The sequence below is a fragment of the Boleophthalmus pectinirostris genome, unplaced genomic scaffold (assembly GCF_026225935.1).
Source record: "Boleophthalmus pectinirostris isolate CB_2022bp ecotype Guang Dong unplaced genomic scaffold, ASM2622593v1 HiC_scaffold_1, whole genome shotgun sequence".
Lineage (NCBI taxonomy): Eukaryota > Metazoa > Chordata > Actinopteri > Gobiiformes > Gobiidae > Boleophthalmus > Boleophthalmus pectinirostris.
This window is the reverse complement of record NW_026570970.1, coordinates 31267854-31294467: the sequence shown is the minus strand read 5'-3', so window position 1 is coordinate 31294467 and position 26614 is coordinate 31267854. Positions and strand designations below refer to the sequence as shown.

The 26614-nt window shown below is 38.3% G+C and overlaps 1 protein-coding gene across 1 annotated transcript in view; it reads right to left on the bottom strand.

Moving 5' to 3' along the window:
* Nucleotides 1–26614, bottom strand: part of LOC110158188 (inactive dipeptidyl peptidase 10) — a 232283-nt gene that overhangs the window by 23871 nt on the left and 181798 nt on the right. The window contains exons 11-17 of the mRNA XM_055150252.1: nt 25657–25780; nt 20081–20119; nt 17598–17705; nt 17401–17492; nt 15506–15553; nt 15144–15265; nt 7466–7510 (exon numbers count right to left, since the gene is read on the bottom strand). Of these exons, the coding sequence (XP_055006227.1) occupies nt 7466–7510; nt 15144–15265; nt 15506–15553; nt 17401–17492; nt 17598–17705; nt 20081–20119; nt 25657–25780 (578 nt within the window). The remainder of the gene's footprint in view (nt 1–7465; nt 7511–15143; nt 15266–15505; nt 15554–17400; nt 17493–17597; nt 17706–20080; nt 20120–25656; nt 25781–26614) is intronic.

Genomic DNA, 26614 nt, shown 5'->3' with positions numbered 1-26614 from the left:
CCTGGTCAAGTAAAAGTAAAATTAACCATCTAAAAATCTACTTGAGTAAAAGTAAAAAAATACTTCATTTAAAATGTAATTTGAGGAAAAGTTACTTAGTTATTTCCAATTATTTGATGTAAAAAAGGATGAGTCATAAATCTAATCCAGCACAAGTGATTTTAATCAACTTTTAGGTGATACAGTGCAAACTTTGTACATTTTAAAGACAGCTAAGCTTAACCAGGACTATACCAGGTTCAAACCAGGACTATACCAGGTTCAAACCAGGACCAAACCAGGACTAATCCAGATCCAAACCAGGACCAAACCAGCAATAAACCAGGACTGAACCAGGACTACTCCAGAACTAAACCAGAACCAAGCCAGGATTAAACCAGGACCAAACCTTTGTATATATATATATATATATCAAGTCTAAGACATCCAAGCTGAGTTCAGTGGTACTGAGTCTACTGCACAAACAGAGCCAGAAAACACAAAACCATGATATAATTTTGATCATTCTGATCAAAGAGCCTCCCGTGCATGATACAATGACCCTTTTCCACTCAACGGCCCACAGTGAAGTGGGACTATGAGGGAAAAGCTAGATCTATTCTAAACCCCACGGCCCTGTGTTCACAACAGGTGTCCTGTCGATTGGAGCTCCCGAGGCAAAAGTGGAGTAACAAGTAATGTTTTAAAAGTGTACTGGTTTTATATGACACCACGAGTGTTTTCTGTTTAAGAAAATAACTCAACCTGAATATGCAAAGTTTGTGTGTTATGTGTGAATGAAACAAAACAAAACTCCAGATCTGTTTGTGATGAGGAAACAACATTAGAACATAGATCAAAAAATAATGTGATTACTCCTTTATCCTATACCAATTCCTACAAAATCTGTAATTTGGATTTATTTTATTTTAAACAAAATACTTGTGTGGAGTGGTCATTAAGCTATGTCGTCTTATGTATGTTCCTACCAGAAAATAATATTGAAAATAAAAACTGGAGGCTTGAAATACAACTTTGTCAACTGTGAAATGCACAATTTCAAATAATCATACTGTTTTTCACCATTGGACTCCAGCTGGTTTCAACTCACAAATAATTTCTCTCATTTTCTGGCTATTTTTCACAAGGGAAATGGAATTGGTCCAGCATCTCTTAATGGAAAACCCCAAATGGATCTTGGCCTCATTATAAATAGCTGAGGGCATTGAGTTCCCAGCTGTGCAGAGTGCCCCAGCCAAATCTCCCCAGGCAAAAAGCACACTCCAGCTCACACATGTCAGAAACACCACTGCTCTATGTGCGCACTCTCCACATGAAGCAATCAAGCACAAGTATGCAAATGGGAGATTTTAGGGTATTTTTAGGGCACATTTCTCAGACTGGATTTCACATATATAGTATGATGAAAATGAAATGTCAGTATTCACTGCTCAGTTCATGTAGTCATTAGTTTTTGCCCTTCATACTTTCTCATGAATGTTTTATATGTTCATGCCATTAACTACTGATGGATAAGACTAGCACATTAATGCAGGTGAGGTTGGTGAAGTGCCTTGCTAAAGGAAACAACAATCGTACGCAGTGATAGCAGGAACTGAACCTGTGTTATCTGGAGAAAATCTCTACCAACTGTATTTCTGATGTTAGATCTTTATATATATATTTTTTAAGTACCTGCCAATACACAATCAACCCATTCAAGGGCAGAGAGACACACAGAAAATTAAATTGATTTCCTTTAAACACAGCATAAGGTAAAAAATGATTAAATGTGTTTTGTAACTACTTTGTAAAAATCCGAGTTTAATATGATGAAACATTTTTGACCAATAAATCGAGTTATTACACCAGTTTATAGACCAAAATGGAATATTGGATGAACTGATATTTTCAATAGCCCATCTACCAACATTGTCAATATCAGCACAGATATCCGATATCAGTATTGTATCGGTTCATCCCTAATTACTATTCACTAATAAGGACCACACATCTAGCCACGTTGGTGCCACCTAGTGCCTCTGCTCAATTTCATTTCTCTCCAGGGACTAGGTCAGGAATCGGAATACACTAGACGGTTTGCAAGAAACTCGGAAGTTGTAGACCATGCACAGGCCAATCAGAAAAGAGCTCGTCAATCCAAGACTGGATCCCAGACCCAGCAGAACAGTAAACAAAGCGGTCAAGGTGGGTGTAGCCAAAGCCATACATTGTGTTGGCATCGAGGATTTAAAGCCGTAACAAACAGAATATTGCCCTTCTTCCTACGAGATTTGGGAAAAGCTTAATATACCAGTTAGCCCCGTTAGCTGCACATTACATACATCATGACCAAATAACAGCCATTGGTTAAATAAAAAAAAGTACCCGCCTACCATAGAGTGAACAAATTCTAATGCTACGAGGTCAGACGGTTTCCACGAAGTGAAACCGGCTGATGAATCTGGCTACCACGCCACAACAATGGAATACAATAAAGTTATTTATTGACGGTGGATAGAGCTGATCATTGGGGGTGACTTAGGGTGGGGGTATAATCTCCAATCCAAAATGGTCACACATCTGAATTGGAACCTCTCTTCCACCTTGACGATGCGGTCTTTGGCCTGAGAGAGAGCGCTAACACAGATGGTGTTGTCGGGAAAGGCCGTATAAATAGGGCTTCTGGGTAATTGAAGGCGTGGTTGCGATAAGCTGTGGTTGGCTGAAGTGGAGGTTGAGACCTGGTCCAGCTCCTCAATCTCAGTTACTGTATTTTTCGGACAATAAGTCATACTTTTTTTTCATGGTTTGTGTGATCCTGCGACTTGAGGGGGCGCTCTAGACTTGTGTGCCAGTATCTGCTACTCCTGTTAGTCCTGTACCACTGTCACTTCGCATGCCTCCTGCAAAAAAAGCCACTGTAGTGCTGCAAGTAGTGAAATATTCAGCCAAAAACGGTAATTGAGCAGCAAAAAGAAAGTTTGGAGTGAGTGAGAAACTTGTGACAGACTGGTGGAAAGCAGGGTTATCATTTTTATTTTTTTTTTTCTCTTCTTCATTAAGCTTTTTTTTTTTTTTTTTTTGCTGGTGCGACTTATACTCTGTCATATTAAGTCCACTTACTACTATTTTAAGAGCATTTTTGACCATGTGTTTTCACGTCAATTCAAATTTACAGTATCATCTTCAAAGTCTTAAAAAGCAAAGCGACTCTATTCATGAAATTACTTCAAAATCAAAATGATGATATTTTAAAACATGAACTTGTAAATCCATTTGTGTATTTTTCCCATTTATTTTGACTTGAGTCCAAACACACTGTGAATAATGCTTAGAGAGAAGAGAGAAGTGGACAGTAATGTGTATTTGTGAGGCAGATTACTGGGCTAGTCTCCGGGGCTCCAATGGGAAAACCCAATTAGATGTAGTGGAGTGTAAAGGCACTACAGTGTAATAGACTAGGCCTCAACTGCCACATCAATCACAATTTAGCCGCTAAAACTAACAAGCTCCACGCTCACATTTTATGCCTAAATACGAGAACTCGAGGCGGCTACAACTGGTTTTGTCAGTGGCAGCTTTCACAGTGGTTTAGCGCAACAGGTGGTGAGATGCGTCCGGGCAGCTGGGGTGGTAATTGTATGTTATACAGAGAAATGAGCAAATGGAGAAGGATCAATCAAAATACAGTCGGGAATGAAACATGTAGGCAAAGCTTTGGTAACTGGCTGTTTGGTTTCTGTATAATTCTCATAATGCATTTGTAAAAGCAGGTGCTTGTAAACAGATATTTTGTAAAACTACATGGTTAAGTTGAGAAATTGAACCCGGGACCTTCTTGGAGTGAGGCGAGAGATTTAGCCACTGTTTAACCAAATCTGAAGTGACAAATACGAAGGATGCCATAGAAACCTTAAAATGTATATAAAAATGTGTAATACACACTTTTTATGTTACGTTATTGACATTTCTTATTTCTAATTTGACTATTGTATGAATTTAAGAATACAGACTAACCAACCAATCAGAATTACCACATAAACTTACCGGCGTGAAGTTGGCCCCCCATCAAACGCAAATCAAATCTAAATCACAAAAGCTATGTTAATCTTTTTTTTTTTTTTTTTTTTTTTTTTTTGTGCTGAAAAGTGTTTTGTTTTGTTTGTGCTTCTTTAGTTTTTGAGATATTAACAATTCTTTTATAGGTCAGATTGGGGTCAGCCAGCTCCCAGGAAGCTTCAAAATGCTCTAAAATAGTGTCATTTGTTTGTGCTTCATTTGTGCTGTTTTGTGCTGCAAAAAGTTTCATTTGTGCAATTATAGTTCTTGAGATATTAGCAGTTTTATTTTCAGCCGATGATGTCATCCAGTAGCCAGGCTGGCGCCACCTAGTGCCTCCGCTCAATTTCATTTCTCTCCAGCGACTAGGTCAGGAATCAAAATACACTAGACGGTTCGCAAAAACCCCGGAAGTGCAAGTTCGGGCACCAGACAATCAGCGAAGAGTCATATATTCTGTGTTGTCAACGATTCCCGAGATCAAGGATTTAAAGCCGGAACAAAGAGAATGTTTGGTGAATTTCATCAAGGGGAAAGACGTTATTGCCCTTCTTCTTACAAGATTTGGGAAAGCTTAATATACCAGTTAGTCCCATTAACGGCACATTACATATGTCACGACCAAATAACAGCCATTGGTTAAATGATAAAAAGTACGATAAAGTAAGATAAAACGTCAGATGGTTTCTACGAAGTGAAACCGGCTCATCCAGCCACTCAAAATGTTAAATAGCCTCAAAACAGGCAGAAAATGATATGAAACTTTGTAATTTTCATTTGTGCGAGTATATAAAAAATTGTAATTATGAATTATTATTTTTGTGGAAATTATATGACGTCATTTCCACTCAGCTGACGGCAGCGGCTTTAGCAAAACTAGCAAAACAAAACTAGTGAAGAGAAATGATCTCAGGAAATGTACGTATCAGTCTTTAGTAACTTGCTTTTGATACATTTTTTATATAATAATACAGACTTTTCCACAGCCTGAGATCATTTATCTTCACTAGTGTTGCGGAGTTTGCCACTGTCAGCCGAGCGGAAATGTCAACATATAATTTCCACAAAAATAATAATCATTTTAGAAATATACTAGCACAAATTAAATACAAACATTTCATATCATTTTCTGCCTGTTTTGAGGCTATTTAACATTTTGAGGGGCTGGATGACGTCATCGGCCGAAAATAAAGCTGCCAATATCTTAACAACCATAATTGGACAAATAAAACTTTTCGCAACACAAAACAGCACAAATGAAACACAAACGAGTGACACAATTTTGGTCAATTTTAGAGCATTTTGAAGCTTCCTGGGAGCTGGCTGACCCCAATTTGACCTATAAAAGAATTGTTAATATCTCAAAAACTAAAACAGCACAAACAAAACTTTCTGCAGCAAAAAACAACACAAATGAAGCAACTGACATAGTTTTTGTGTAGGTGTGCGTTTGATGGGGGGCCAACTTCATGACCTTTGCAGTTATGTGAAAGTTAACCATTTACCACTGGAAACAAAATATACTGTACAGCACAATGCATATTTTTAAAGTTGCTTTACGTAACTTTTTTGGTTGGGGGGGGGGGGGTCTGTCACCTTCTTATTTCTATGGATAAGTCATTGCTCTGCCTTGAATGTTCCACAGTATTACTTTAAAAAGCTCAACCTGACAGTTATTAAAGGTTGTATAGAGGACTTTTTTAAGGGAAGAGAAATACAGCGACAGTCCTTGTGCACGACACTACCTTCCTCCTCCACATCTCCCTCAGTAGAAACACCTCCTCCCGCCTCTTTACTCTAAAAATCACGCTTGTTTACAGCCAGTGCGCGTTCAGAATTACTGTTGAAGTGACCTGTCTAGAAATAATTTAGCAACCGATGCATCAGTTTTTAGACCCTTTGTCCGCTTCAGTCGCACCATCGCTGGAAGGAATCTCCAAGAATCACCTCAGATTGACTTCGCTCCTTTTCTCCTTCTCTTCTTCTTTCAGCGACCTCAAAAACGGACTTTCTTTGGCGGCGAACTGGTTGTGGATTCTCGTCCGTCATTGCAACAAACTTTGTGCAAAATGCGAGGAAGCTACAGTTTGAAAAAGCCTCCAAGAACCTCTGCATAAACCACGTAATCCCCACACACCTGCAAGTCAGTTACACTAGGGAGTTTGATTGACAACCTAACAGCCAATAGAAAATGAAGTAGCCTTGTTTTCTATTGGCTGATGTTCATCTGGCCTCACTACGTCCACAGTTGATACATTTTCATTCTTTTTTGGTCATCATAATTACAAGGCTGCTACATCTCTGTAATGATATTTTAAACTTTCATTGACAATTTGAAACAAAACAAAAAAAATCCTCCATACAACCTTTAAATTACAGGTGGTTTTATAGGTCAAAAAGATCTAGCAAAACAGGCATTCTGACTGTGAACGGTGCCACTTGGTTAGGGGTGTGCAAAAATATCAAAATATCGATATATCGTATCGTTTAATGTGATGATATAGTATTGATATTGTGGGGTGCTGTATCGATATATATCGCTAAGAGTATTTTTTGGTATATTTTGTTTATTTTGTTACAACGCTACAGTTTTGTTGTTTGTTTAGTGGAAGGAAACTTGTGTATGCAGCACATTTCACATTTTCACTGTTTTGAGGAGTAAAATGTTTGTTTCATATGAACTTTGTGGTTTGACAAAGACTTTTAATGTCGCAGCCCTGATTTAGACATTATTCTTTATTGAACTATATTGAATCGATTTGAAATGTATCGTATCAAATTGTAAGATCACTGTATTGAGATATGTATCGTATCGTGGCCTATGTATCGAGATATGTATCACATTGGCAACTTCTTAATGATACCCAGCCCTAAACTTGGTCTAGTTTGGTCTCCATGAAGACAGAAAGGTTTAATACCATAATGTGAAACATTCCAGACAAAGCAATAATATTTCTATTGAAATTTGGCATTTGCTGGTTCCTCTATCAGAAAAGTTACACAATTCATTTTTTGATGAAATCAGTGGCTTTCATGTAACACCTTTTTACCTTTTTGTGTTGTTTTCAAAAAATACACTGTTTCTTGTTTTTTTTTTTTTTACCCTGCACAAGATTTAGACATGAAAATTCTGACACATTGTTCCTTTTTGATCCAGACAAAAAAACATCTAACAATATTTTTAAACCATGATTTGAGAGCTTGTTTTTGAACAAAGTGCCTGTCACTGTTCCTAATTTATGCTCATCATCGAGAAGACAATGACATGCTTCATTTTGGACTAAAAACAAGAGAGTGATAAAAAATACTTGGAACTTTTCTGTCTAAAAAATTTGAATTATAATTGAAATCAAGTTAATTGCTTTTGTGTTTGATTGCGCAGAAATGTGAATGCAAAACAATATATGATTAAAATGGTGCTTACTTGATGTATTGAGGCTGTGCAGGATGACAGTCGGAGCTCCGGGTCCTGGAAGAACAAGAAAAGGTACGTTATTTATTATTCACCTGCCAGGATATTGTGTTGAAAAGTAGTTGATGAAGCTGAGAGACATTTTGACTATTATCTCATGTATTTGTGGTTTATTCAAGAGTTACTGGAGCACACAATACATGGTAAAACACACACATTCATACACCAGAGTGCGCAGTGTACAGGGGGTGAGGTGGGTTAAGTGTCTTGCCCAATGACCTAACAGCAGCATTCATCTGTGGGAGCTGGAAACACACCTCTGACCTTCTGCGTCAGTGGATCTGGCCGCTGTGTCAATGATGTTTATGTCGAGAGTGGGATTTGAGTCGGCAACCTTCATATCAGTGGACAAATGATCTACCAACTGAGCTACTGTCTCCCCTAATGAATAAATAAATAAATAAATAAACGAATATATAAATAAGTGCCACATTTTTCGGACTATAAGTTGCACTTTTTTCATGGTTTGCGTGGTCCTGCGACTTATATATTAAAATTTTCACACTGACAGCCGGGACTGGTCTAGGCTTGTATGCCAGTATCTGCTACGATTACTCCTGTACCACTGTCACTTGGAGCTCTACTGTGCATGTCTCCTGCAGAAAGAGCCACTGTCCTGTCTGTATCATGTCAGTTGATTGCACCATTACTTCTGTAAGAAAACTGAACACAAATGAACAAATCATATTTTGCAGATTACAAGCTGCAAGTACCAAAATATGCAGCTGAAAACAGTAATGAAGCACTGGAAAGAAAGTTTGGAGTGAGCGAGACACTTGTAACAACTGAGAGGGTGCACCATGCAACTTTCCTGGAAGTCACTGGATAGATCGACAAAGCCTGGACTCAAGACTTGTCAAACTCAGGCCCAGGGGCTAAATTTGGCTCGTGATATAATTATATTTGGCCCGTGAGATCATATCAAATCTGTATTAGAGCTGCCCGCCAGCTACAAATAGGCTATAGAGACATTATTTATTTAAAATGTTGTTGTTTTTTATTATGCTTGTTCTGGATTCAATGTTAAAGCAAAACTATTATTAAATATTTATTTTAATAAGTTTAACATTACATATCTCGAAAGAAGAAAAAACATGTACTTGTTGAAATTGTTCAATAAATATTTTGTTTGGCCCATGACTTAGTCACAGTTTTTAATTTTGGCCCTCTGTGAATTTGGGTTTGACACCCCTGCCTGGACTTCAGTGACACCGAAACCATCCTGTCGGGATTCAGAAAGGCCAGAATAATTCTAGCTGGAACTGATGCTGAGTCTGACGACAGCTACACAGAAGAGGAAGCAACGCTCTGTTTACCTTCAGAGGTCGTAGAGTTGCTCAGAAGTGACAATGAGGATGAAGAATTCAATGAATTTAGTGATTTGGAGTGATTGAGAGTTTAATAAACTTGTTAGGTTCGTTGTTTATGCTACAGTGACAGCGACTTATAGTCTAGAAAATACGATAAACAACAATGAACCAGCAGCTTCCAGATGTTGTTGTTTACTGGCACTAAATTCGCAATAACAGAGTCAGTGAAGGGGCGAAGGTCAGCTTCTCTTGCTATACAGATAAAGGAATGTCAGATTAGTTTCACAGTGGTGTTTTGAAATGCATTTTACTTGAATAGATAAAACGTAATATGTTTTTAATAGAATTTTTGTAGAAGCTGAGCCTGTTACTTTACACCAGCTTAGCAGAAAGACGATGTAATAAAAATAAGTCCCCTGCCTGCTGTCTGCATCTAATTACAAAGCATTTCAGTGTCTGAGAATCAGGAAGTGTGCAGTTAGTGTGCTAGTTGTTGTTGTTGCTCTGCTCTGACCTCTGAGAGTTGTAATACGGGGAATGGTGAGGATGCTCTGAATGCATGAGGGAAGCGAGGAATAACTTTAGACCACTGCAAACTGTTTTTCAGATTTTTTAAGACAATAAAACTCAGGTACAGTGCCTTTAAGTTGAAGGTGCATTAATAAGTAATGTACTAAATGAGTCCTAGCCAGTAAATTTTTCTTCAATTTCACTTATTACCCCGTGCAGTTCTTTTATGGTCTATCCAATGGCCCTGGTCCACAGTTTGGAAATATCTTAAATATTAATACAAACTGCTATCATAAACTACATTCTAACAGCTGCCCAAACGCTGGCCCTTCTGTAATATACTATCTTTGTCCAACTACATTCATTCTGACCTTTACTTGCTCCTTCCCCTTAGGGTCATAGCTAAAGACTATATTTCCCAGAATGCCCCGGTAACTCTCTCGTAATGTTGAAAATTAAAACTTGGAACAGTCAGGGCGCGGTGAACTTTGCCTCTCCTGTCACTACTTCCTTTATTATTTTTATTGCTTTGGGAAACACATACGCAGTTATTGTTCAGTATATCAGCTCAGCCCATGCACGAATGTTCTGCTCTGGACACTGGAGAATAAACTCAAACAAAATCATATATAAAGTTTCTGCTGTTCAATAAAGTCAAAGTTCCAATGGTGTTAAAGTGGGTATGATGAGTTTTCATGTTTTTATAATAATGTATCTTAATTTTATATCATATGTTAAGAGGCAGTTTGTGGAAAAACATTGGGGAAAAATACAAAAATACACAAACGAGCAATGAACTCTAAAACAGATCCCTCTATGTCATCAATACAGAAAATTCCATCTAAAATTCAGGGACAGTTTATACGAAAGGAAGGTATTTTCTGGCAGTTAAAACCTTGATTTAAAGGTGCACCATGTAACTTTTTTGGTGTGAAGTCTGCGCACTACTTGTCTCCATGGAGATGTTATAGCTTTGCCTGGATTGTGCAACAGTATGGTGTTAAATGTGTCTATTTCTATAAAAAAGAATCATGTGAAGCCGCCAAGCTAAGTTACACATCTACAGAGAAGTCTATAGAGATGTTTTTGAGTAATAAAAACAAATGTAATTGAATGAGCCCCCAGCCTCAGCCTCCTCCTTGTAAGACGTGACGATGGGATTGAGGAGATCCCCAAAGTATTCCTTCCACTGTCTGACCACATCCCCAGTCGAGGTCAACAGCTCAGGCGCTGGACGATTGTGCTCCTCTATGGTCTCTCCAAACTCCTCCCATCCCCGAGTTTTTGCCTCCGCAACCGCATGGGCTGCAGCACGCTTGGCCCGCCTGTACCTATCAGCTGCCTCAGGAGTCCCACAAGCCAACAAGGCCCGATAGGACTCCGACTTTAGCTTGACTGCATCCCTGACTTCCAGCGTTCACCACCGGGTTTGGGGATTGCCACCGCAACAGGCACCACGGACCTTATGACCATAGCTACGAGCGGCCTCATCGATTATAGAGGCCAAGAACATAGTCCACTCAAATTCCATGTCCCCAGCCTCCCCCGGCAGATCGGTGCAGCATCTGCGGTGATGCGGTCGCTCTATCGAACCGTTGTGGTGAAGAGGGAGCTGAGCTGAATGGCAAAGCTCTCGAGTTACTGCTCAATCTACGTTCCTCCCCTCACCTATGGTCATGAGCTTTGAGTAATGGCTGAAAGGACGAGCTCGTGGATACAAGCGGTCGAAATGAGTTTCCTCTGCAGGCTGGCTAGGCACTCCCTGAGAGACAGAGTGAGGAGCTCAGTCACACAGGAGGAGCCTGGAGTAGAGCCGTTGCTCCTCCACGTTGAGAGGAGCAGCTGAGGTGGCTCGGGCATTTGTTCCAGATGTCTCCTGGGCGCCTCCCTCAGGAACCTCCTCAAAAACATCCCTGGAGCTGTGTTTTATTTCATTCACACACGTTTGACTAACCCTGTATTATTAGTCTGTCTGCATCTCCAAAGATCAAAATGCTCTGTACCACCTTCTGATGTCATGTAGTATTCAACTCAACAGTCATTTTACTAAACTCTCTCCCTAAACTCAGTATAACCTCCTCAAACCAGTGTCTTTCCTCTCCTCTCACAGCTTTACCTGCACATAAAACACTCATTTATAACACAGCAAGAGTCGGGTTAAAGCCTTAGAGAGAGTGTGTGTGTTAAACATGTGTGAATGAAACAAAACACAACTCCAGGTCTGTCTTTGCAGGAAACACCATTATAACATAAAACAGTAAATAGTATAGAAAATAGTGTCATATGGGCCCTTTAAATAAAACTGAAAGCAATATTGAAGCTAGTAGATTTAATTTGACGCCTCTCGGCCAAAACAAATGATACAAAGCTGCTGGAGCGTGACTGATTTCTGTAATAAGTCTAACATCTGTCTCCACAAATTCACACTCAATAAGATGTAATAATAGAACGTGTTTAATCACAATATCTCGTCAAATCTATAAAATGTTGTCTAAACAGAAGTGGGTAATATGTCAAAATAATATCGCAATTTTACAGCATTTAGAGCTGTTTTAAGAGGTAGATAAAGATGGTCCACAGTCATTACGTTTAAAGGTGCATTGTGGAACTTTTCTGGTGGAAAGTCTGTCAGATGTCATTGCACTGCCTGGAATGTTCCACAGTATGACATTAAACAGCTCTACTTTGCTGTTATTCAATTACTATTAGGTGGTTTTCTAGCTCAAAAATACCTAAAAAAAATAAAATTAAATTAAAAAAAAACATCAAAAAACAGGGATTCTGGTTGTGAGTGGGGTCGCCTCTCCACAGATCTGACCTGTAACTTAGTCTGGTTTGGTTTCCATAAAGATAGAAAAGTTTAATGCCATGCTGTGAAACTTTCCAGACAAAACAGTAACATCTACATGAAAGAAAGAGAAAAACATTTAACGGACTGTCCACTAGAAAAGTTACACAAAGCAGCTTTAAAGGGCCCATCTCCTGCAAAATAACTCTTTTCACATTGTATCTTCTGCACATATACAAACACAATTTGGGTTTTGGAATATCAATTACACAAGACCAGGAACTCACAGACTAGGAACTATGAAAGGCTGACTATTGCTCCTTCCCCCGCCCGTCCTGAGAAAGCACAGGCTCCGCCCTCCAAACGTGACATAGGCTCTGAGTGAGCCGCCCTTCCTCCACCCATCTCAGGGAGGGAGGGGGAGACGGGCGTGCACCCTAATAACGGTAGGAATAAACTTTTATTCATCATGGTGATACAGCGCATTCAGCCGCATGTGTTGGACCCGGAATCGGACGAGGACTTTGAGGTGCATGAAGCTCAAGCACCACGTCGACATCAGCTGAACATTATTGATTGGTAAAGTATTAATAAACACTAGTAGATAAACTTGCAGTGTAAAAGAATGAGCTTATGCTGTCGCTTTTGTTTAGGTGTTCGTGTGGGAATTGTCAGCCGATGCGGGTTGGAGGAGGTGGAGCGGGGGAGGTGGCGGGTGTGAAGCATTTTCTGCTATGTCAAATGCGTCATCATTGTAGCAGCTTTAGTTCGTTGTCATGTGGGAGGGTGCCAGAAATACGCTGCAATTTGTTTTAAAAAAAATTGCAGAATCAATCTAAAAAACACTTCGGCGACACACATCACTCTTAGAAGGTAGAAAGCTCTGAAAAGTTGATTTTGCATCAGGTGGGCCCTTTAAGATAAAAAATTGGGACTGGACTGGATTTGACCAGGACTAGAACAGGACTAAACCAAGTCCAGAATAAGACTAAACTAGGCCCAAACTAGGATCAAATCAGAATCATTGTGAACTTAACCAAAAGTCTATATATTTATTCTGTGAGTTCATACTTGACTGTGATTGGTCAAATCCACCTGTCACTCACTCATCACGACAGAGGCTGACCAATAGGGGGAGTGAGTGGTGAAAGCGGTCAGATCTGTGGAAAAATGACTCAGGATGACGTTCAAGGTAAAGCAGTAATATATCTACGGAGCCGAGTATAGCATCCCATAAATCAGAAAAGTTACGCAGTGCATCTTTACATCCAGGCAGCTCTTGAAATAGACCTGGTTGTATTTTTATCCCGGTGTGTCTAAGCGGGTCAGTGTCATGAATCAAAGGCTTTAAGATGAGACTTCCGACAGGTCACAAGAAAGATGTCTGCTTTGAAAATTTAAATACCCGCTAGGCTCTATTTAGATCCGGGCTATTTTCGGATAAAAGTGAACAAAGATAGTATGGGTATGGGCTTTAATAACCTTTAGGACTTCATTCACGCTACATACTGCGCATTTTCTTTCTTGTTTTCTTGAATTCACACTGTACTTTTCCAATCACAGCACAAACAGCTTTAAATGGTAAATGGTCATATTTTTATACAGCGCTTTTCCAACTTCAAGGCTCTCGAAGCACTTTACATCAACGAACCACTCGCCCATTCACACAGACATTCACACACCAGCGTACGCACACGCTGGGGTAGTGTTACAGTCAAGACCGCACTAATCGAGACCAAGACCAGACCGAGACCACAGACCTCTGAGGGTCGAGACCGGAACAAGACCAAGACCACAGCCTATTGAGACCAAATCAAGACCATCTTTGTAATTTTCTACATTTATTTGTATCTGGCACAAAATATATCTTTTTTTTTTTAAATCTATCTCCATTTTAACTGATTAATGTTAATTTAAGATTACAATAAGCCAAGCAAACTGTACTGCATTTAAACACTCTGAGCATCTTTTTTGGACTCGCACCCACAGTTTAAGAACCTCTTCTTTAAGAGAACTTCCACTGGTACTTTACACAAAACTCTGAAGAAATGTAATAAAGTGGGAGGGATTTTTAAGCATTTTTTTCAAGTTTCTAGCTGGAGTTCAATTCCCTTACTGGTTTTGCAGTGGTATTTACCAGCCTCTGCACATTTACCAAACACACGTCGCGACAAATACAGATGCATTTGTGCACTTTTATTAAGCAAACTTCAACCACATGTCGAGGTATGAAGTTTATTGCCGACAGCAGAGTGTCAGACCTCGAGTCCGAGACAAGACGGAGTCCAAACGCCTTCAAGACCGAAACAAGACCAGGTCCAAACACAGTCAAGTCCGAGACAAGACCAAGAAAAAAAATGGTCTCGAGGCCAGTCTCTAGACCAAGACTGGTCTCAAGTACTACTACACTACACTGGGACCGATTAAGTGGTAAGTTAAGTGTCTTGCCCACAGACACAACAACAGCATTAATCTGAGGGAGCTGGAATCACACCACTGGACCTGACCACTGAACCAATGACGTTTATATCAAAAGGTGGATTCAGACCGACACCGGACACAATCAGAGGACGGATATTCTACCGTCTGAGCTGCTGTCCCCCCGGAATACTTCAGAATGACGCACCAGTATTCTCACTATTGTCTGACTTGTAACAGGTGACTTTTTCCAGAGCTATAATCTTTGAATTAAAAAAATTTTCTGGTGGCTCTGTCGCCTGATTGTCTCCATGTAGATGTTATTGTTTTGAAATGTTCCACAGTATAGCATTAAACTTATCCTCCATTTATTCAATTACAGAAGTCTTTATTGCAACACACAAAGAAAACACTTGTCTACACATCTGTACCTAGGCCTGGCAGCGTCACTTCCTTATCTCGATGGATACAAAACATTTTAGTGCCATACTGTGGAACATTCCTGGCAAAGTGATAACATCTCCATGGAGATAAGCACACGATGGACTCTACCAGGAAAGTTACTACACCATTAAATTTGTAACATGACAGGACAGTATGTTACCTTTACAGTGCAGGATGATGTGCTGGTGGGAGGGGCTGATGTCTGCGTCGAAGTACAGACAGTGAGCCTTGTTCAGGTCACAGGTCAGGCATCGCCGTGGAAACAGACCCACTGTTTTTACACTGCAAAAGTATAAAATAATGAGGAAGAAGACATTTAGAATAAGGGGTGTTTTCAGAGGCAAAGCTACTTATTTTCTTTTTGGGGGAGTTTAGAACAGTACAATGTAAGTAAACTTAAAGACACTTGAACGTAATCTCACTGAATTGTAGCTACAGTTGCTCTTAGAAGTAATTTTTTTTTGTTTCTATAGTGAACGTAAGTAAGGGCTGTCCAAGAAAAGATTTGTACATTAGTCTGACCTGTAGAGCTGCCGTCTGCGTGGAGAGCCTTCTGTACTCAGGAAGTAACTGTGAAGAAACAAATAGAAATCAAGGTTTAGTTCACAATCCAAGGGATCCATACACAGCGGTGGAAAATAAAAGTAGTAAAGTACTGTACTTAAGTCAAAATTGTAGGTATCTGTATCTGAGCAAATTTTAAATATACTTTTTCCGAACATTTGAGAGCAGGTATCTGTACTTTCTACTCCACAACATTTTTGAACTTTGAAAGTAGTAAGAAAGTTAGAAAGTACTCTATTCTGTGAGACCTGCTAACAGTTTATTTTTAACACGTTTATAGTTAAAAAAAAAAAAAAAAAAAGCTAGCAAAAAAAAAGCTAGAAAAAAGTCAAACTAAAAGTCCCAAAAGTTGAAAAAAAAAAAAAGTACAAATCTTTATTAAAATCACTACATTTGAAGTTTTATTTATATCTCAAACTCTGTGTACAATACCTTTTACTTTTTACTCTTTGTGTACATTTTTAAACAGGTACATTATTAGTTTTACTTCTGTTTCTGTTATGTTTCTTTTCATGTATTTATCGTATATTTTTGCTCCCGTATGTGTACTTTTACTTAAGTAACAAAACTGAGTACATGTTCCATCACTGCTCATATGGAACATTTAAAACATTATATACAACATTATATTTTATTATAAGTAGATTACACGTGTATTTATGATCTGAAAAGCCAAAAGCTACTGAAATAATACATAAACATACAGCTAATGGTTATTTCAATAGTGCAATCAAGTAGTCAGGAATCATTGTTTTCAATTACTCAAACGATTATTTTATTTTTTAAAAATACCCTTTTAACCAGATAAAAGTCAAAATATACTGACTGGAGGCTTCTACAGACTATATATTTTCAAATTAACTGTAATATTGATGAAAAACCAAACTATGTATTTTTTGAAGGCATTTTGACTTGATAAAGCAGCTGCCTTTGTTCTAAACCCTCTTTTGCAGTGTGTTTTTTCATTAGTCACGACTATTCACAATAGGGATGTAACAATAACTGAAATATTGTGATATCGTATCGTCAAAAGTTTCACAATAATACCGTGGTCTGTCACAATATATCGAATCACAAGTTCCTTTACTTAAATCAGGGGTGTCCAAACTTTTTTTTTTGTATCAAAGGCCACATATGTAAACACAGATCAAGCAGAGAGCTGATCGAGGGCTGTAGACTGGTGCTCAGTACAGTGAATAATTGAAATATGTGCATGTTTAACACATTACAATGAGCCATCAGTCTTTATTCACGCTAAGAAGAGCTTTATCAAGGTAGATTTTCAAAAAAGTTGCAGTAAAAAGTTCATTTTTAATTGATACAAGGTCATTTGGGCCAATTCAACCGGAAGCCTGAGGGCCAAGAAAAATGTTTTTGAGGGTCGCAATTGGCCCACGGACCATATTTTGGACATGCCTGGCTTAAATGCATGGTTTTACAGTAGCTTATAAACATAGGGAACTACATATCCCACGGTTCATTTCGGCGCAGACAACCTGAAGAAATATGTTTTTTACTTGAATTCTTGGGATTATGACGGAAATAATTCACACCAAAATCTTGCCATGGTATTTTAAAAGCAGAAACGCACAAATGTCCAATCTACAATTACATCAGCCTGTCCAAAATATCGCAATAAATATCGTACCATGAGATGCATATCGCGATAATATCGTACTGAGAGATTTGGATATTGTTACATCCCTAATTCACCATTATTCCAGTTAGTTGTTGCAGCTCCAGTGGACTTTTTATGTATTTATTTACAAAACATATACACACATTTAGAATAGTTCGTACAATTGTATGGGTCTTGTAAAAGGGAACTCCCCAGAAGCTTATAAAAGACTCACAGGTTGTCGGAGTTTTCGTCGTAAGCCACGATCCTGGTCACCTCCCAGTTTCCTGATGTCAGATGTCGCACTTCGTTCTGATCTGCTCTGAACTGTTAACAGAATCATACTTATGGTTATATTTTTGTAGGTTTGTTATGTATGTTGCCAGTTAAGTAAAATGCTCATATTCTTTTGTAAAAACTATATTGAGATACCTGTGTAGTGAACATGGCGATGTGATGGAACTCCCCTCTTCCTCCCTGTTTGACCGGGACAGTGAGGAAGAACCTGTTGCCTTCCCGAGAGAAAACCGGCTCCTGCGTCTGGCAACAAAAATACAATATGTTAGATTCATTTATCTAATACTCAAAAATCTATGTGTATGAGTGTGGAGCACAAAGAAAGACTGCATTTCCACTACAAAACTACAGTAGTGCTCATTGAAATCTCAACCGTGAGTTCAGCGTTTCAAGGAGAAAGTACATTTGTTTTCACGTTAGATGAATCACCAGTTCCCAGAATGAATACACGCTTTCATTAGAAATCAAAAGAGAAAGGACGTGATACTGGTGGTTTTCAGATTCGAGAATGTGATGTTGTCATACTCCTAGATGCGAGCATCAATATTTTTTTTAATATTGATTTCATCGTACTTTACCATGAAATATCCAAAAAGTAAATTCAAAATTCACAAATGTTGAGCCATGTTGAATGCTGAATAATTTCTATTTGTGACTAGACCCAAAAACTCACTGCATTACAACTAGGAAAGCGAGAGCGAGACAAAACGAGATTTTAATATAATAGGTAGTGCAATCCATTTCACAATTTTGGCCTCACTATTTTTATTTACTGTATTTTTTGGACTGTATGGTGCACCGGATTATAAAGTGCAATATCAGTAATGTTGAATTCTCTTGTCTATTTTCATACATAAAGCACACTGGATTATAAGGTGCATTAAGCAAAACAAACGGACGACACTTGAGATCCACGATCCATTGGCAGATCGTGGTGTAACTCGCCCAGCGTCCCTGTCTTGGTGAATGTGTATTATGAATGTGAATGTGGGTGGATATGGATGCTTTCTACAAGGAGGACTCAAATACACATCGAGTAATAATATGTTTAATGCAGCATTTGTTTTAGTTTTACAGAAAAGAAACTTCAAACCACATGGCTAATTTGCATAAACTATAAGCCCTGAAAAAACAGCTCACTCCTTGCGCTGCTGATGCAGTCAACTTCTGTCGGACTAAGCCTGCAGGTCATACGCGTAGATCGTATATATGAATAGACATATATTCTCTATAAATGCTGACGCAGAACTATACTTCGCCTTTTACTCTGCGAGACTCTTGACTACGGTAATGCTCCGACAATCCATCAAGCGGTGCGGCTTTGTAGCTTACCAAAGTCATACTAAAACATTTTGACAGAGTTTTGAGCGCCCTGTATCTCATAAAATCAGTTCGAGGTCAGTAAGCACAACCAGAATTAATAAGGCACACCGGATTATAAGGCGCACTGTCGATTTTTGAGAAAAGAGTGCACCTTGTAGTCCGAAAAATACGGTATTTTATATAATACTTTAGCAGTCATTGTAGCACAGCATGCTTTTTGCAACTACTGATTCTCAAATTGAATAACTCTTTTTTTTGTCTAATTTAAAGGAAAAAATCTCAAGAGATATATTTTTTAATGTGTGGACCATAGAAAATATAGTATACCTTGACGTAATCAGAAAACCTCTATCTGTTACCAGTTATGCTGTATCTTGCTGTAACAAACAAGGGTCTAAATTGCAGTCAGGTAACCTCACAAATGCTAACTTCTCGCTTCTATCTGCTTAAATAACTTTGCTTTTTACCCAAACCCTGTCTGTGCATCCCACTGTGCATGTATTTGACAATTACCACTGACAAAACTGATCACAAATGACCAGTTAGAGCCAAAAAGTTGCAGTAATTTAAAGTTGCAGAGGAGGGTGAAGGGTTTTGTTGACATTGCAAAAAAAAACTGCTGAAATAGCTGAGGCTTATTTTTAGTTAATGTGTGAATAAAACAAACCACAACTCCAGGCACGTTTGCAATTAGAATATGAGCTCTTTAAAGACATTGACAATATTTAAACTATGTATTATACTGTTATGCTGTGATCTATTTACATTCATAGACGTGAAAAATATTGATAATTGATCATTTGCTATTTTTTGCGGACCAATGCAATGCCATAGGAAAAAAGACAGGGGGCTGGCTCTGGTGCTCCATAGTCATTGTTGCTGAGTGGATAACATTATCATTGAACGCTGCATCTATTTATTAATATTGTCTATGCTGTTGTTAACCTGAGTACAGTGGTTCGTTTCTGTGTATTTTTATACTGAAATGATAAAATGATGAAATAAATGATGATTCTGATTCTGAAAAGATGTGATAATGTCAGCCCAGTATATCTGACCCAATCACCCACTATTGGCGATGAAGCTCTGGTCTCACATCTTCCCTTTATTTATTGGTCTCTTTGGCAAAGGCAGAGCTGCAGTAAAACTCCTGTCAGAACATTGCGCTGGCTACAAATTTTTATGGCGAGAGAAGGAAATTGATTATGAATAAACACACAGCACGTCTGAGTGTTCCAGTGTTGAGTTTAAGGATGAGACATGTGAGTGTGACAGATGGGCTCAGAAGGACCTACCTGCTTTGACAGCCAAAGTTCAGAGCTCTCCTCGTGCCTCTGAAAAAGACAAAAATACTGTCAGAAAGGATTTCATATTCTACCAAACTCTCCAATGCTTTATAAAGAATGTTTTCAGTACAACCATTTTTAATATTATACTCAAATCACATTTTTATAATCAGTTAAAATCTGATAATTAGATAATCCAATTAAAGAACACATATTGTGTTTGAGGCTGACCAGTGGTATTCAGGCTGGTGTCACCTAGAGCCTTCACTCAATTTCATTTCTCTCCAGCAACTAGGTCAGCAATCGGAATACACTAGACCAGGGGTGTCAAACTCATTTTGGTCCAGGGGCTGTATCCAAACTACTTTGATCCCAAATCAGAAAACTCATGGCATATATACCTCAAAAATAACAATAAGTTCAAATATTTGTGCAGAGAAACGCAAATCTATTACAGAAATCTTTTATTATAATATTATAATATTATGAACAACCTGAAACTTTAAGAAAAATGCGATTTCAGCACAATGTTTTAACATGAACTTGTATGCAAATAGGATTTTTTCTTGGAAAATCCTGCACTTGGCTCCACTTTTCTCATTTTTGACATTTTGCTGATGAGGGTGTCACGGTCAACAGTCAAAAGGATCGTCTTTTAAGAGCGTTTGGAAAGAGACAAGTCTTCATTTGTGCTGCTCTGGTGGGAGGGGCCACGTACAGAAGCGCTGGAGATGCTGCTATGCTAATAATTTAATAGAAAATATAATTAAAATATATTAGAAGAAAATCAGCCGAGGGCCAGATTAAAGGTCTTGGCGGGCCAGATCTGGCCCCTGGGCCGTATGTTTGACACCCATGCACTAAATGGTTTGCAAAAACCCCGGAAGTGCAAGTTCGGGCACCAGCCAATCAGCGAAGAGTCATATATTCTATGTTGTCAATGATTCCCGAGAACGAGGATTTAAAGCCGGAATAAAGACAATGTTTGGTGAATTTTATCAAGGAGAAAGACGTTATTGTTCTTCTTCCTATGGGATTTGGGAAAAGCTTAATATACCAGTTACCCCCGTTAGTGGCGCTTTACATACATCACGACTAAATAGCAATGATTGGTTAAATAAAAAAGTACCTGCCTACCGTCGAGCGAACGAATTCTAACACTGCGAGGTCAGACGTTTTTTTACAAAGTGAAACGGGCTGATGAGTCGGGCTAGACCGGTGGATCATAGACCGGTGGATCATAGACCGGTGGATCACAGACCGGTGGATCACAGACCGGTGGATCATAGACCGGTGGATCATAGACCGGTGGATCATAGACCGGTGGATCATTAGACCGGTGGATCATAGACCGGTGGATCATTATCATTTATCTAAAATGACTAAATAAAAGAAATGCTGACTTCTATGTTGGTAAACTGTGGTGCGCAGTGGGAGCTGATGTTGCTGTAAACATCATCACAACAAAGAGTCAGCAACTCCAATGGACAGCTGCACATTACACTAACAAGCAGCAGACTTTTATTTATATTTGTACCAAAATTACCACATAAAGAAGTGGACTAAGGCAGTGTGACGTCAACCATAGCACACGACTCCACTCTGATGAAGCTCACGATGGTAGCGGTTCTAGGGGCCAATTGGGAGTGAATTGGAATCGAATTATGTACAAAATAGTGAAATAAAAACACCAGGGTCATGAAGAGCGGGTTAATATAAACATTTTTAGACCAAAATGACGAGGCTCACAGCAGCAGTTACAGAGAAAGCGGCTTGATGGAGTCGTAAGCGCCCCCATGCTCACTTTTTAGGGTGACCAGATGTCCCCAAAAATTTGGGACAGTCCTGAAATCTACGCTGTTGTCCTGAATCCCATCCTGAATGTCTCAAAAATTAGACTCAATACACTCAATTTTCATTCACCCATGTTTGAGTAATACTTTATTATTAACGTGTCTACATCTCCAAAGCTCAAAGTGCTCTGCTACACCTTGTGATGTCATACAGTGATAGCTTTCAGGTTAAGAGCTACATTTTATCTTTTGTTCAGCAGAAATTGGCAAATCCATGGCTGAAATGATCCAAACGATCCAACTGAAGGTGTATGGAATTTAAAAACACAGTAGTACCGCATGACATCACAAGGTGGAACAAAGTATTTTCAGTTTTGGAGAAGAACTCAGCCTAAATATTGAGGGTCTGTGTGTTTAAAAAAAACAAAAAACTGAAAAACAAACAAATCCAGGCCTGTTTTTGATGAGAAAACAACATTAAAATATAAATCAGAAAGTAGCATGAATAAAAAATCGCGCGTTTAATGATAATTAACTAAAAAGTGCCACTTGACTTTTCCGTGCAACTTTTTGAAAATACTTTTTCTTATCTTGTTTTGGCATGTAGATCTTGATTAAACTATAAGAGCGAGTAAAGGGGCCGTGTTCTTAAACAGAGGTTAATAAGTGTCAGTCCAAATACCCCTGCGACTTATATCTCCACGGCAACATGAATAAAAGATATAACGCCGTTCTTTCTTTGAATTAAACCCCAAATCGAGCCCGTGACTACAAAGCCAATACTGAACACTCGCCGCATAAAATGAAGGGATTACTCAACCTGACAAAAGAGGAGGGAAAAAAAGAGGGAGAAAATGGGGAAAGATAAAAGCGCTCATGGAGTTTTGAAATGAAATCAGTTTTTTATTATTTGTGTAGGAGCCCGGACAAAGACTAATGTAATGTAAACCTAATATAAGGAGCAAATGGGGATGTTATTTCGCAGGTAATGACATTTCCATCTCACACGCAGAGAGATGAGATTACGTGTATGCAAATTAGACTGAGACAGAGTTTTTAAAGGTGTTTTAAAAGTTACATATGTTCAGAGGTGGATGGTTACATTTACTCAAATACTTTATAAACTGTACTTTTCAGAGTACTTTTCCCAGCAGCAGCAGTGCTCTTACACTTCATCAAAAGTTGTGTTTTGTTTTTTTTTCTTTTAGTTTAGTTTTTTGTTTTATGTACTAATTTTCAACTGCAGGGTTAAGTCTGTCCTTTTAAAATACCAGATTTTGTGCATTTATTTTATATAAAATTTTGTCTTTCAAATTATAAATCAGATTTTATACCCTGACAGTTACTCTTATTCTTAGTTACCATCTTTTTTGGACTATAAGTTTCACTTTTTTTCATGGTTTGGGTGGTCCTGCGACTTAAACTCCGGTGTGACTTTAATATTCAAATTTTCACAGTGACGGCTGCGAGAGGGCGCTCTAGGCTTGTGTGTCAGTATCTGCTACTCGTATTACTCCTGTAACACTGTCACTTCACTCTACTGTGCATGTCTCCTGCAGAAAGAGCCTCTGTCCTGTCTGTATCATGTCAGTTGATCGCATCATTACTTCTGTACCAGTGAAAATTTAAAATTTAAACAAACTTATAAAGACAACTGAGAAGACTGAACACAAATGCCCCGAAAAGAAAATCCTATTTTTCAGATTACAAGATGCAAGTATTCAGCCGAAATGGTAATTGAGCAGCAGAAAGAAAGTTTGGAGTGAGTGAGAAACTTGTGACAACCGGGAGGGTGAACCATGAAACTTCAGAAAGGCCAGGAATAATTCTAACTGGAACTGACGCTGAGTCTGACGACAGCTACACAGAAGTGGAACTGGTGCATTTACATCTGGAGGTCGCTGAGTTGCTTAGAAGTGACACAGAGGATGAAGAATTCAATGGATTTAGTGATTTGGAGTGAGATGGAGAGTTTGGTAAACTTGTTCTGTTCTGCTGTTTATGTTATAGTTTATCTGAAGAACTGTTCATATGTGACGTTAACCGCCTGTTCTATTGTTATTATTATAACTTGTCCTTTCAAAGTGAAATGTCGGTTTCTGGTCTCTGATTTTATCAAATAAATTTACCCCCAAAAGTGCAACTTATAGTCCGATGTGACTTATATATGTTTTTTTTTTTCTTCATTACACCTTTTTTGGCTGTGCGACTTATACTCTGGAGCATCTTATAGTCAGAAAAAATATGGTACTTCTTAAGTAATACTAATTTATAATAATAATTTCTTGGATCACTTTGTACTTCTACTTGAGTAATACTATTCTGAACTAAAAATACTCTTATTTGATTACATTTTTTGACCACTCTACATACCTCTGTTTATGGGACATCAAATCACAGTGCCAAGTTTACTTAAAGGTGCACTACTGAACTTTTCTTGTGGAGAATCCGACGACCATGAAGTCTCCATGAAGATGTTAAATATATTCTTAGTGTATGCTGGGTCACCTCTCCGTAGACTTGGCCAATAACTTGTTTCCATTGTGATTACTTATTAATAACTTTTCACACTGAACCATTTTAGAAGGAGTAAGTGACATTTACATTTAGTTCCAGCTTTTGAAGACATTTCAGTGAGGATGTGAGGAATGCAGTGATGGGATTTTCCGAATCTTTTGGATCCGTTTATGTCAAAGAGCCTTTCAAAAGATCTGCTCTTTGTGTATTATTTATATGACAGACGCCAATGTAAGAATTTTGTCTGTAAAATAATCACAGAAAGAAATGATCAAATGGTTCCAACTGAGAGTGGGAGTCTGATTACCCTTTGAAATGATGTCTTGCACTACCACAATAACATCGAAAAACCAAATTATTCTTTTAATGCCACATCTGTCTTTTTGTGTGTGTGTGCGTGTGTGTGTGTGTGTACAAAGCTCTCACTCGCTGGTGTTACTATGTTGGTTCAGTGTATAATCGGTGTAAAAATGCATAGAAATTAGAAAGAAAAAGATTTGTTTAAAAAAAAAAAGAGATCCGGTTCCACTAGTTCATGTTAGAAACCGTTCAAAAGAGACGACTCGACTTATTCATGAACGTCACATCACTAGAGGAATGTGTATGGACAGAGAATAATATGTTTGGACAGCTGCAAACTGCTTCAGATGAACTTGTTTTCAAAGAAAAAAAAAATCAGGTATAGCTTCTTTAAAATAAGAAGTGCCTGCAGTTTCTACCAGCAGAGAAAAATAACAAAGTATAAAGGTAAAAGTACAAGTGTTAGGTATCTGTGTTTTACTTAAGTGCAATTTACAGTGGGTACTTTTTACTTCTACTTCACATTTGTACTTTCTACTCCATTTCAGATCTGGACTGGATCTTTACATACATTTTAGATCTGGACTGAAAAGTAAAAAGTACGTTTCTTTACGGTTTGAGACCTGCTGAAATGGCTGAGTTTTATTTTTAGGACATCTAATTTTGAGTTCATGTCTCAACTAAATATCTAAATATCTATTGAATCCCTTAAAATCAGCCAATTTCTTTATCAAAATCACTACATTTCATCCTTAAATTGTTCAAAAAATCTCTGCAAAATACTTAACATTTGAAGACCATTTTTAAACAGCTACTTTAATACTTTTCTTCTTAATATCTTCACATCTTTGAGTGTCCAAAAAAGCACTATATAAGTCCAATGTATTATTATTATTTGACTTAAGTAACTTTTTGTCTCTGTATTTGTACTTTTACTTAAGTAACAAAACTGAGTACTTCATAGTTTCTACTCACCGTGACACAGGCCCCAGTGGTGGTGTCGCACACAGTCAGTATGGAGATGTTCTGAGGCCGGTTCAGCCATCGCACTGCGGTCTTCGTCTTACTGATCCACTTCACCATGGTCACATAATGCTCCCTACAAACAGACAAACAAAAAAAAAGAATAACAATACTATGTGTAAAATGAAAAGTAAAAAGTACTTTTCTTTAAGGAGACTTATTTTTAGCACTAATTTCAGTTCATGTCTCAACTTTGAGCAAACTAAATACACAAGAACAATTAAGAAATCTAGTGAATCACTTAAAATCAGCCAAATTCTTTATCAAAATCACTGCAAATCTCTACTTTTAAAGACCGTTTTTAAACAGCTACTTTAATACTTTTACTTAATTGACTTTTTGCCTCTGTATCTGTACTTTTACTTAGTACAGTGTTAAAGGAAGTAAGACCAGAACAACTGCAACTGAACTTGAGATCCCATTGGCTGTAAAACACTGAGAGGACATCATGTTTTTTTGAAAAGTTAAAGTGTAGGATCTGGGAACCCAAAACAAGGGGCTCATTCTTCTTTCTTGTTTTGTAATTCACCTGAGAACCAAAAACACACACACAAAAACGTATCTAGAATATCCGAGCTGTTGAACATGCTCGCTTTACAAGCACAAAATTAGAAAATGTTTTTAAAGCAGTCGGGGAACCATCAACCAGAAAAACGTTGCATAGTGGACTTATCAGAAATGATTGAGCTATAATCGATCCCTCGTAAGGCTGGTGTATTCCTTCATTTGTACAATTACCAAAAGTGGAACTAAACACCTAAACTCCGCCCACAACCGCATTTCAAACGGAGCTGCTAAATTTGTGCAGTACCTGTAGGACTACGGCTAAGAAGCGCCTTCACTTTTTATTCCGCATTTAGAGTTAAGTGTTTTTCGGGAGGAAATCTGCATGGATACGGTGACGCAAAAG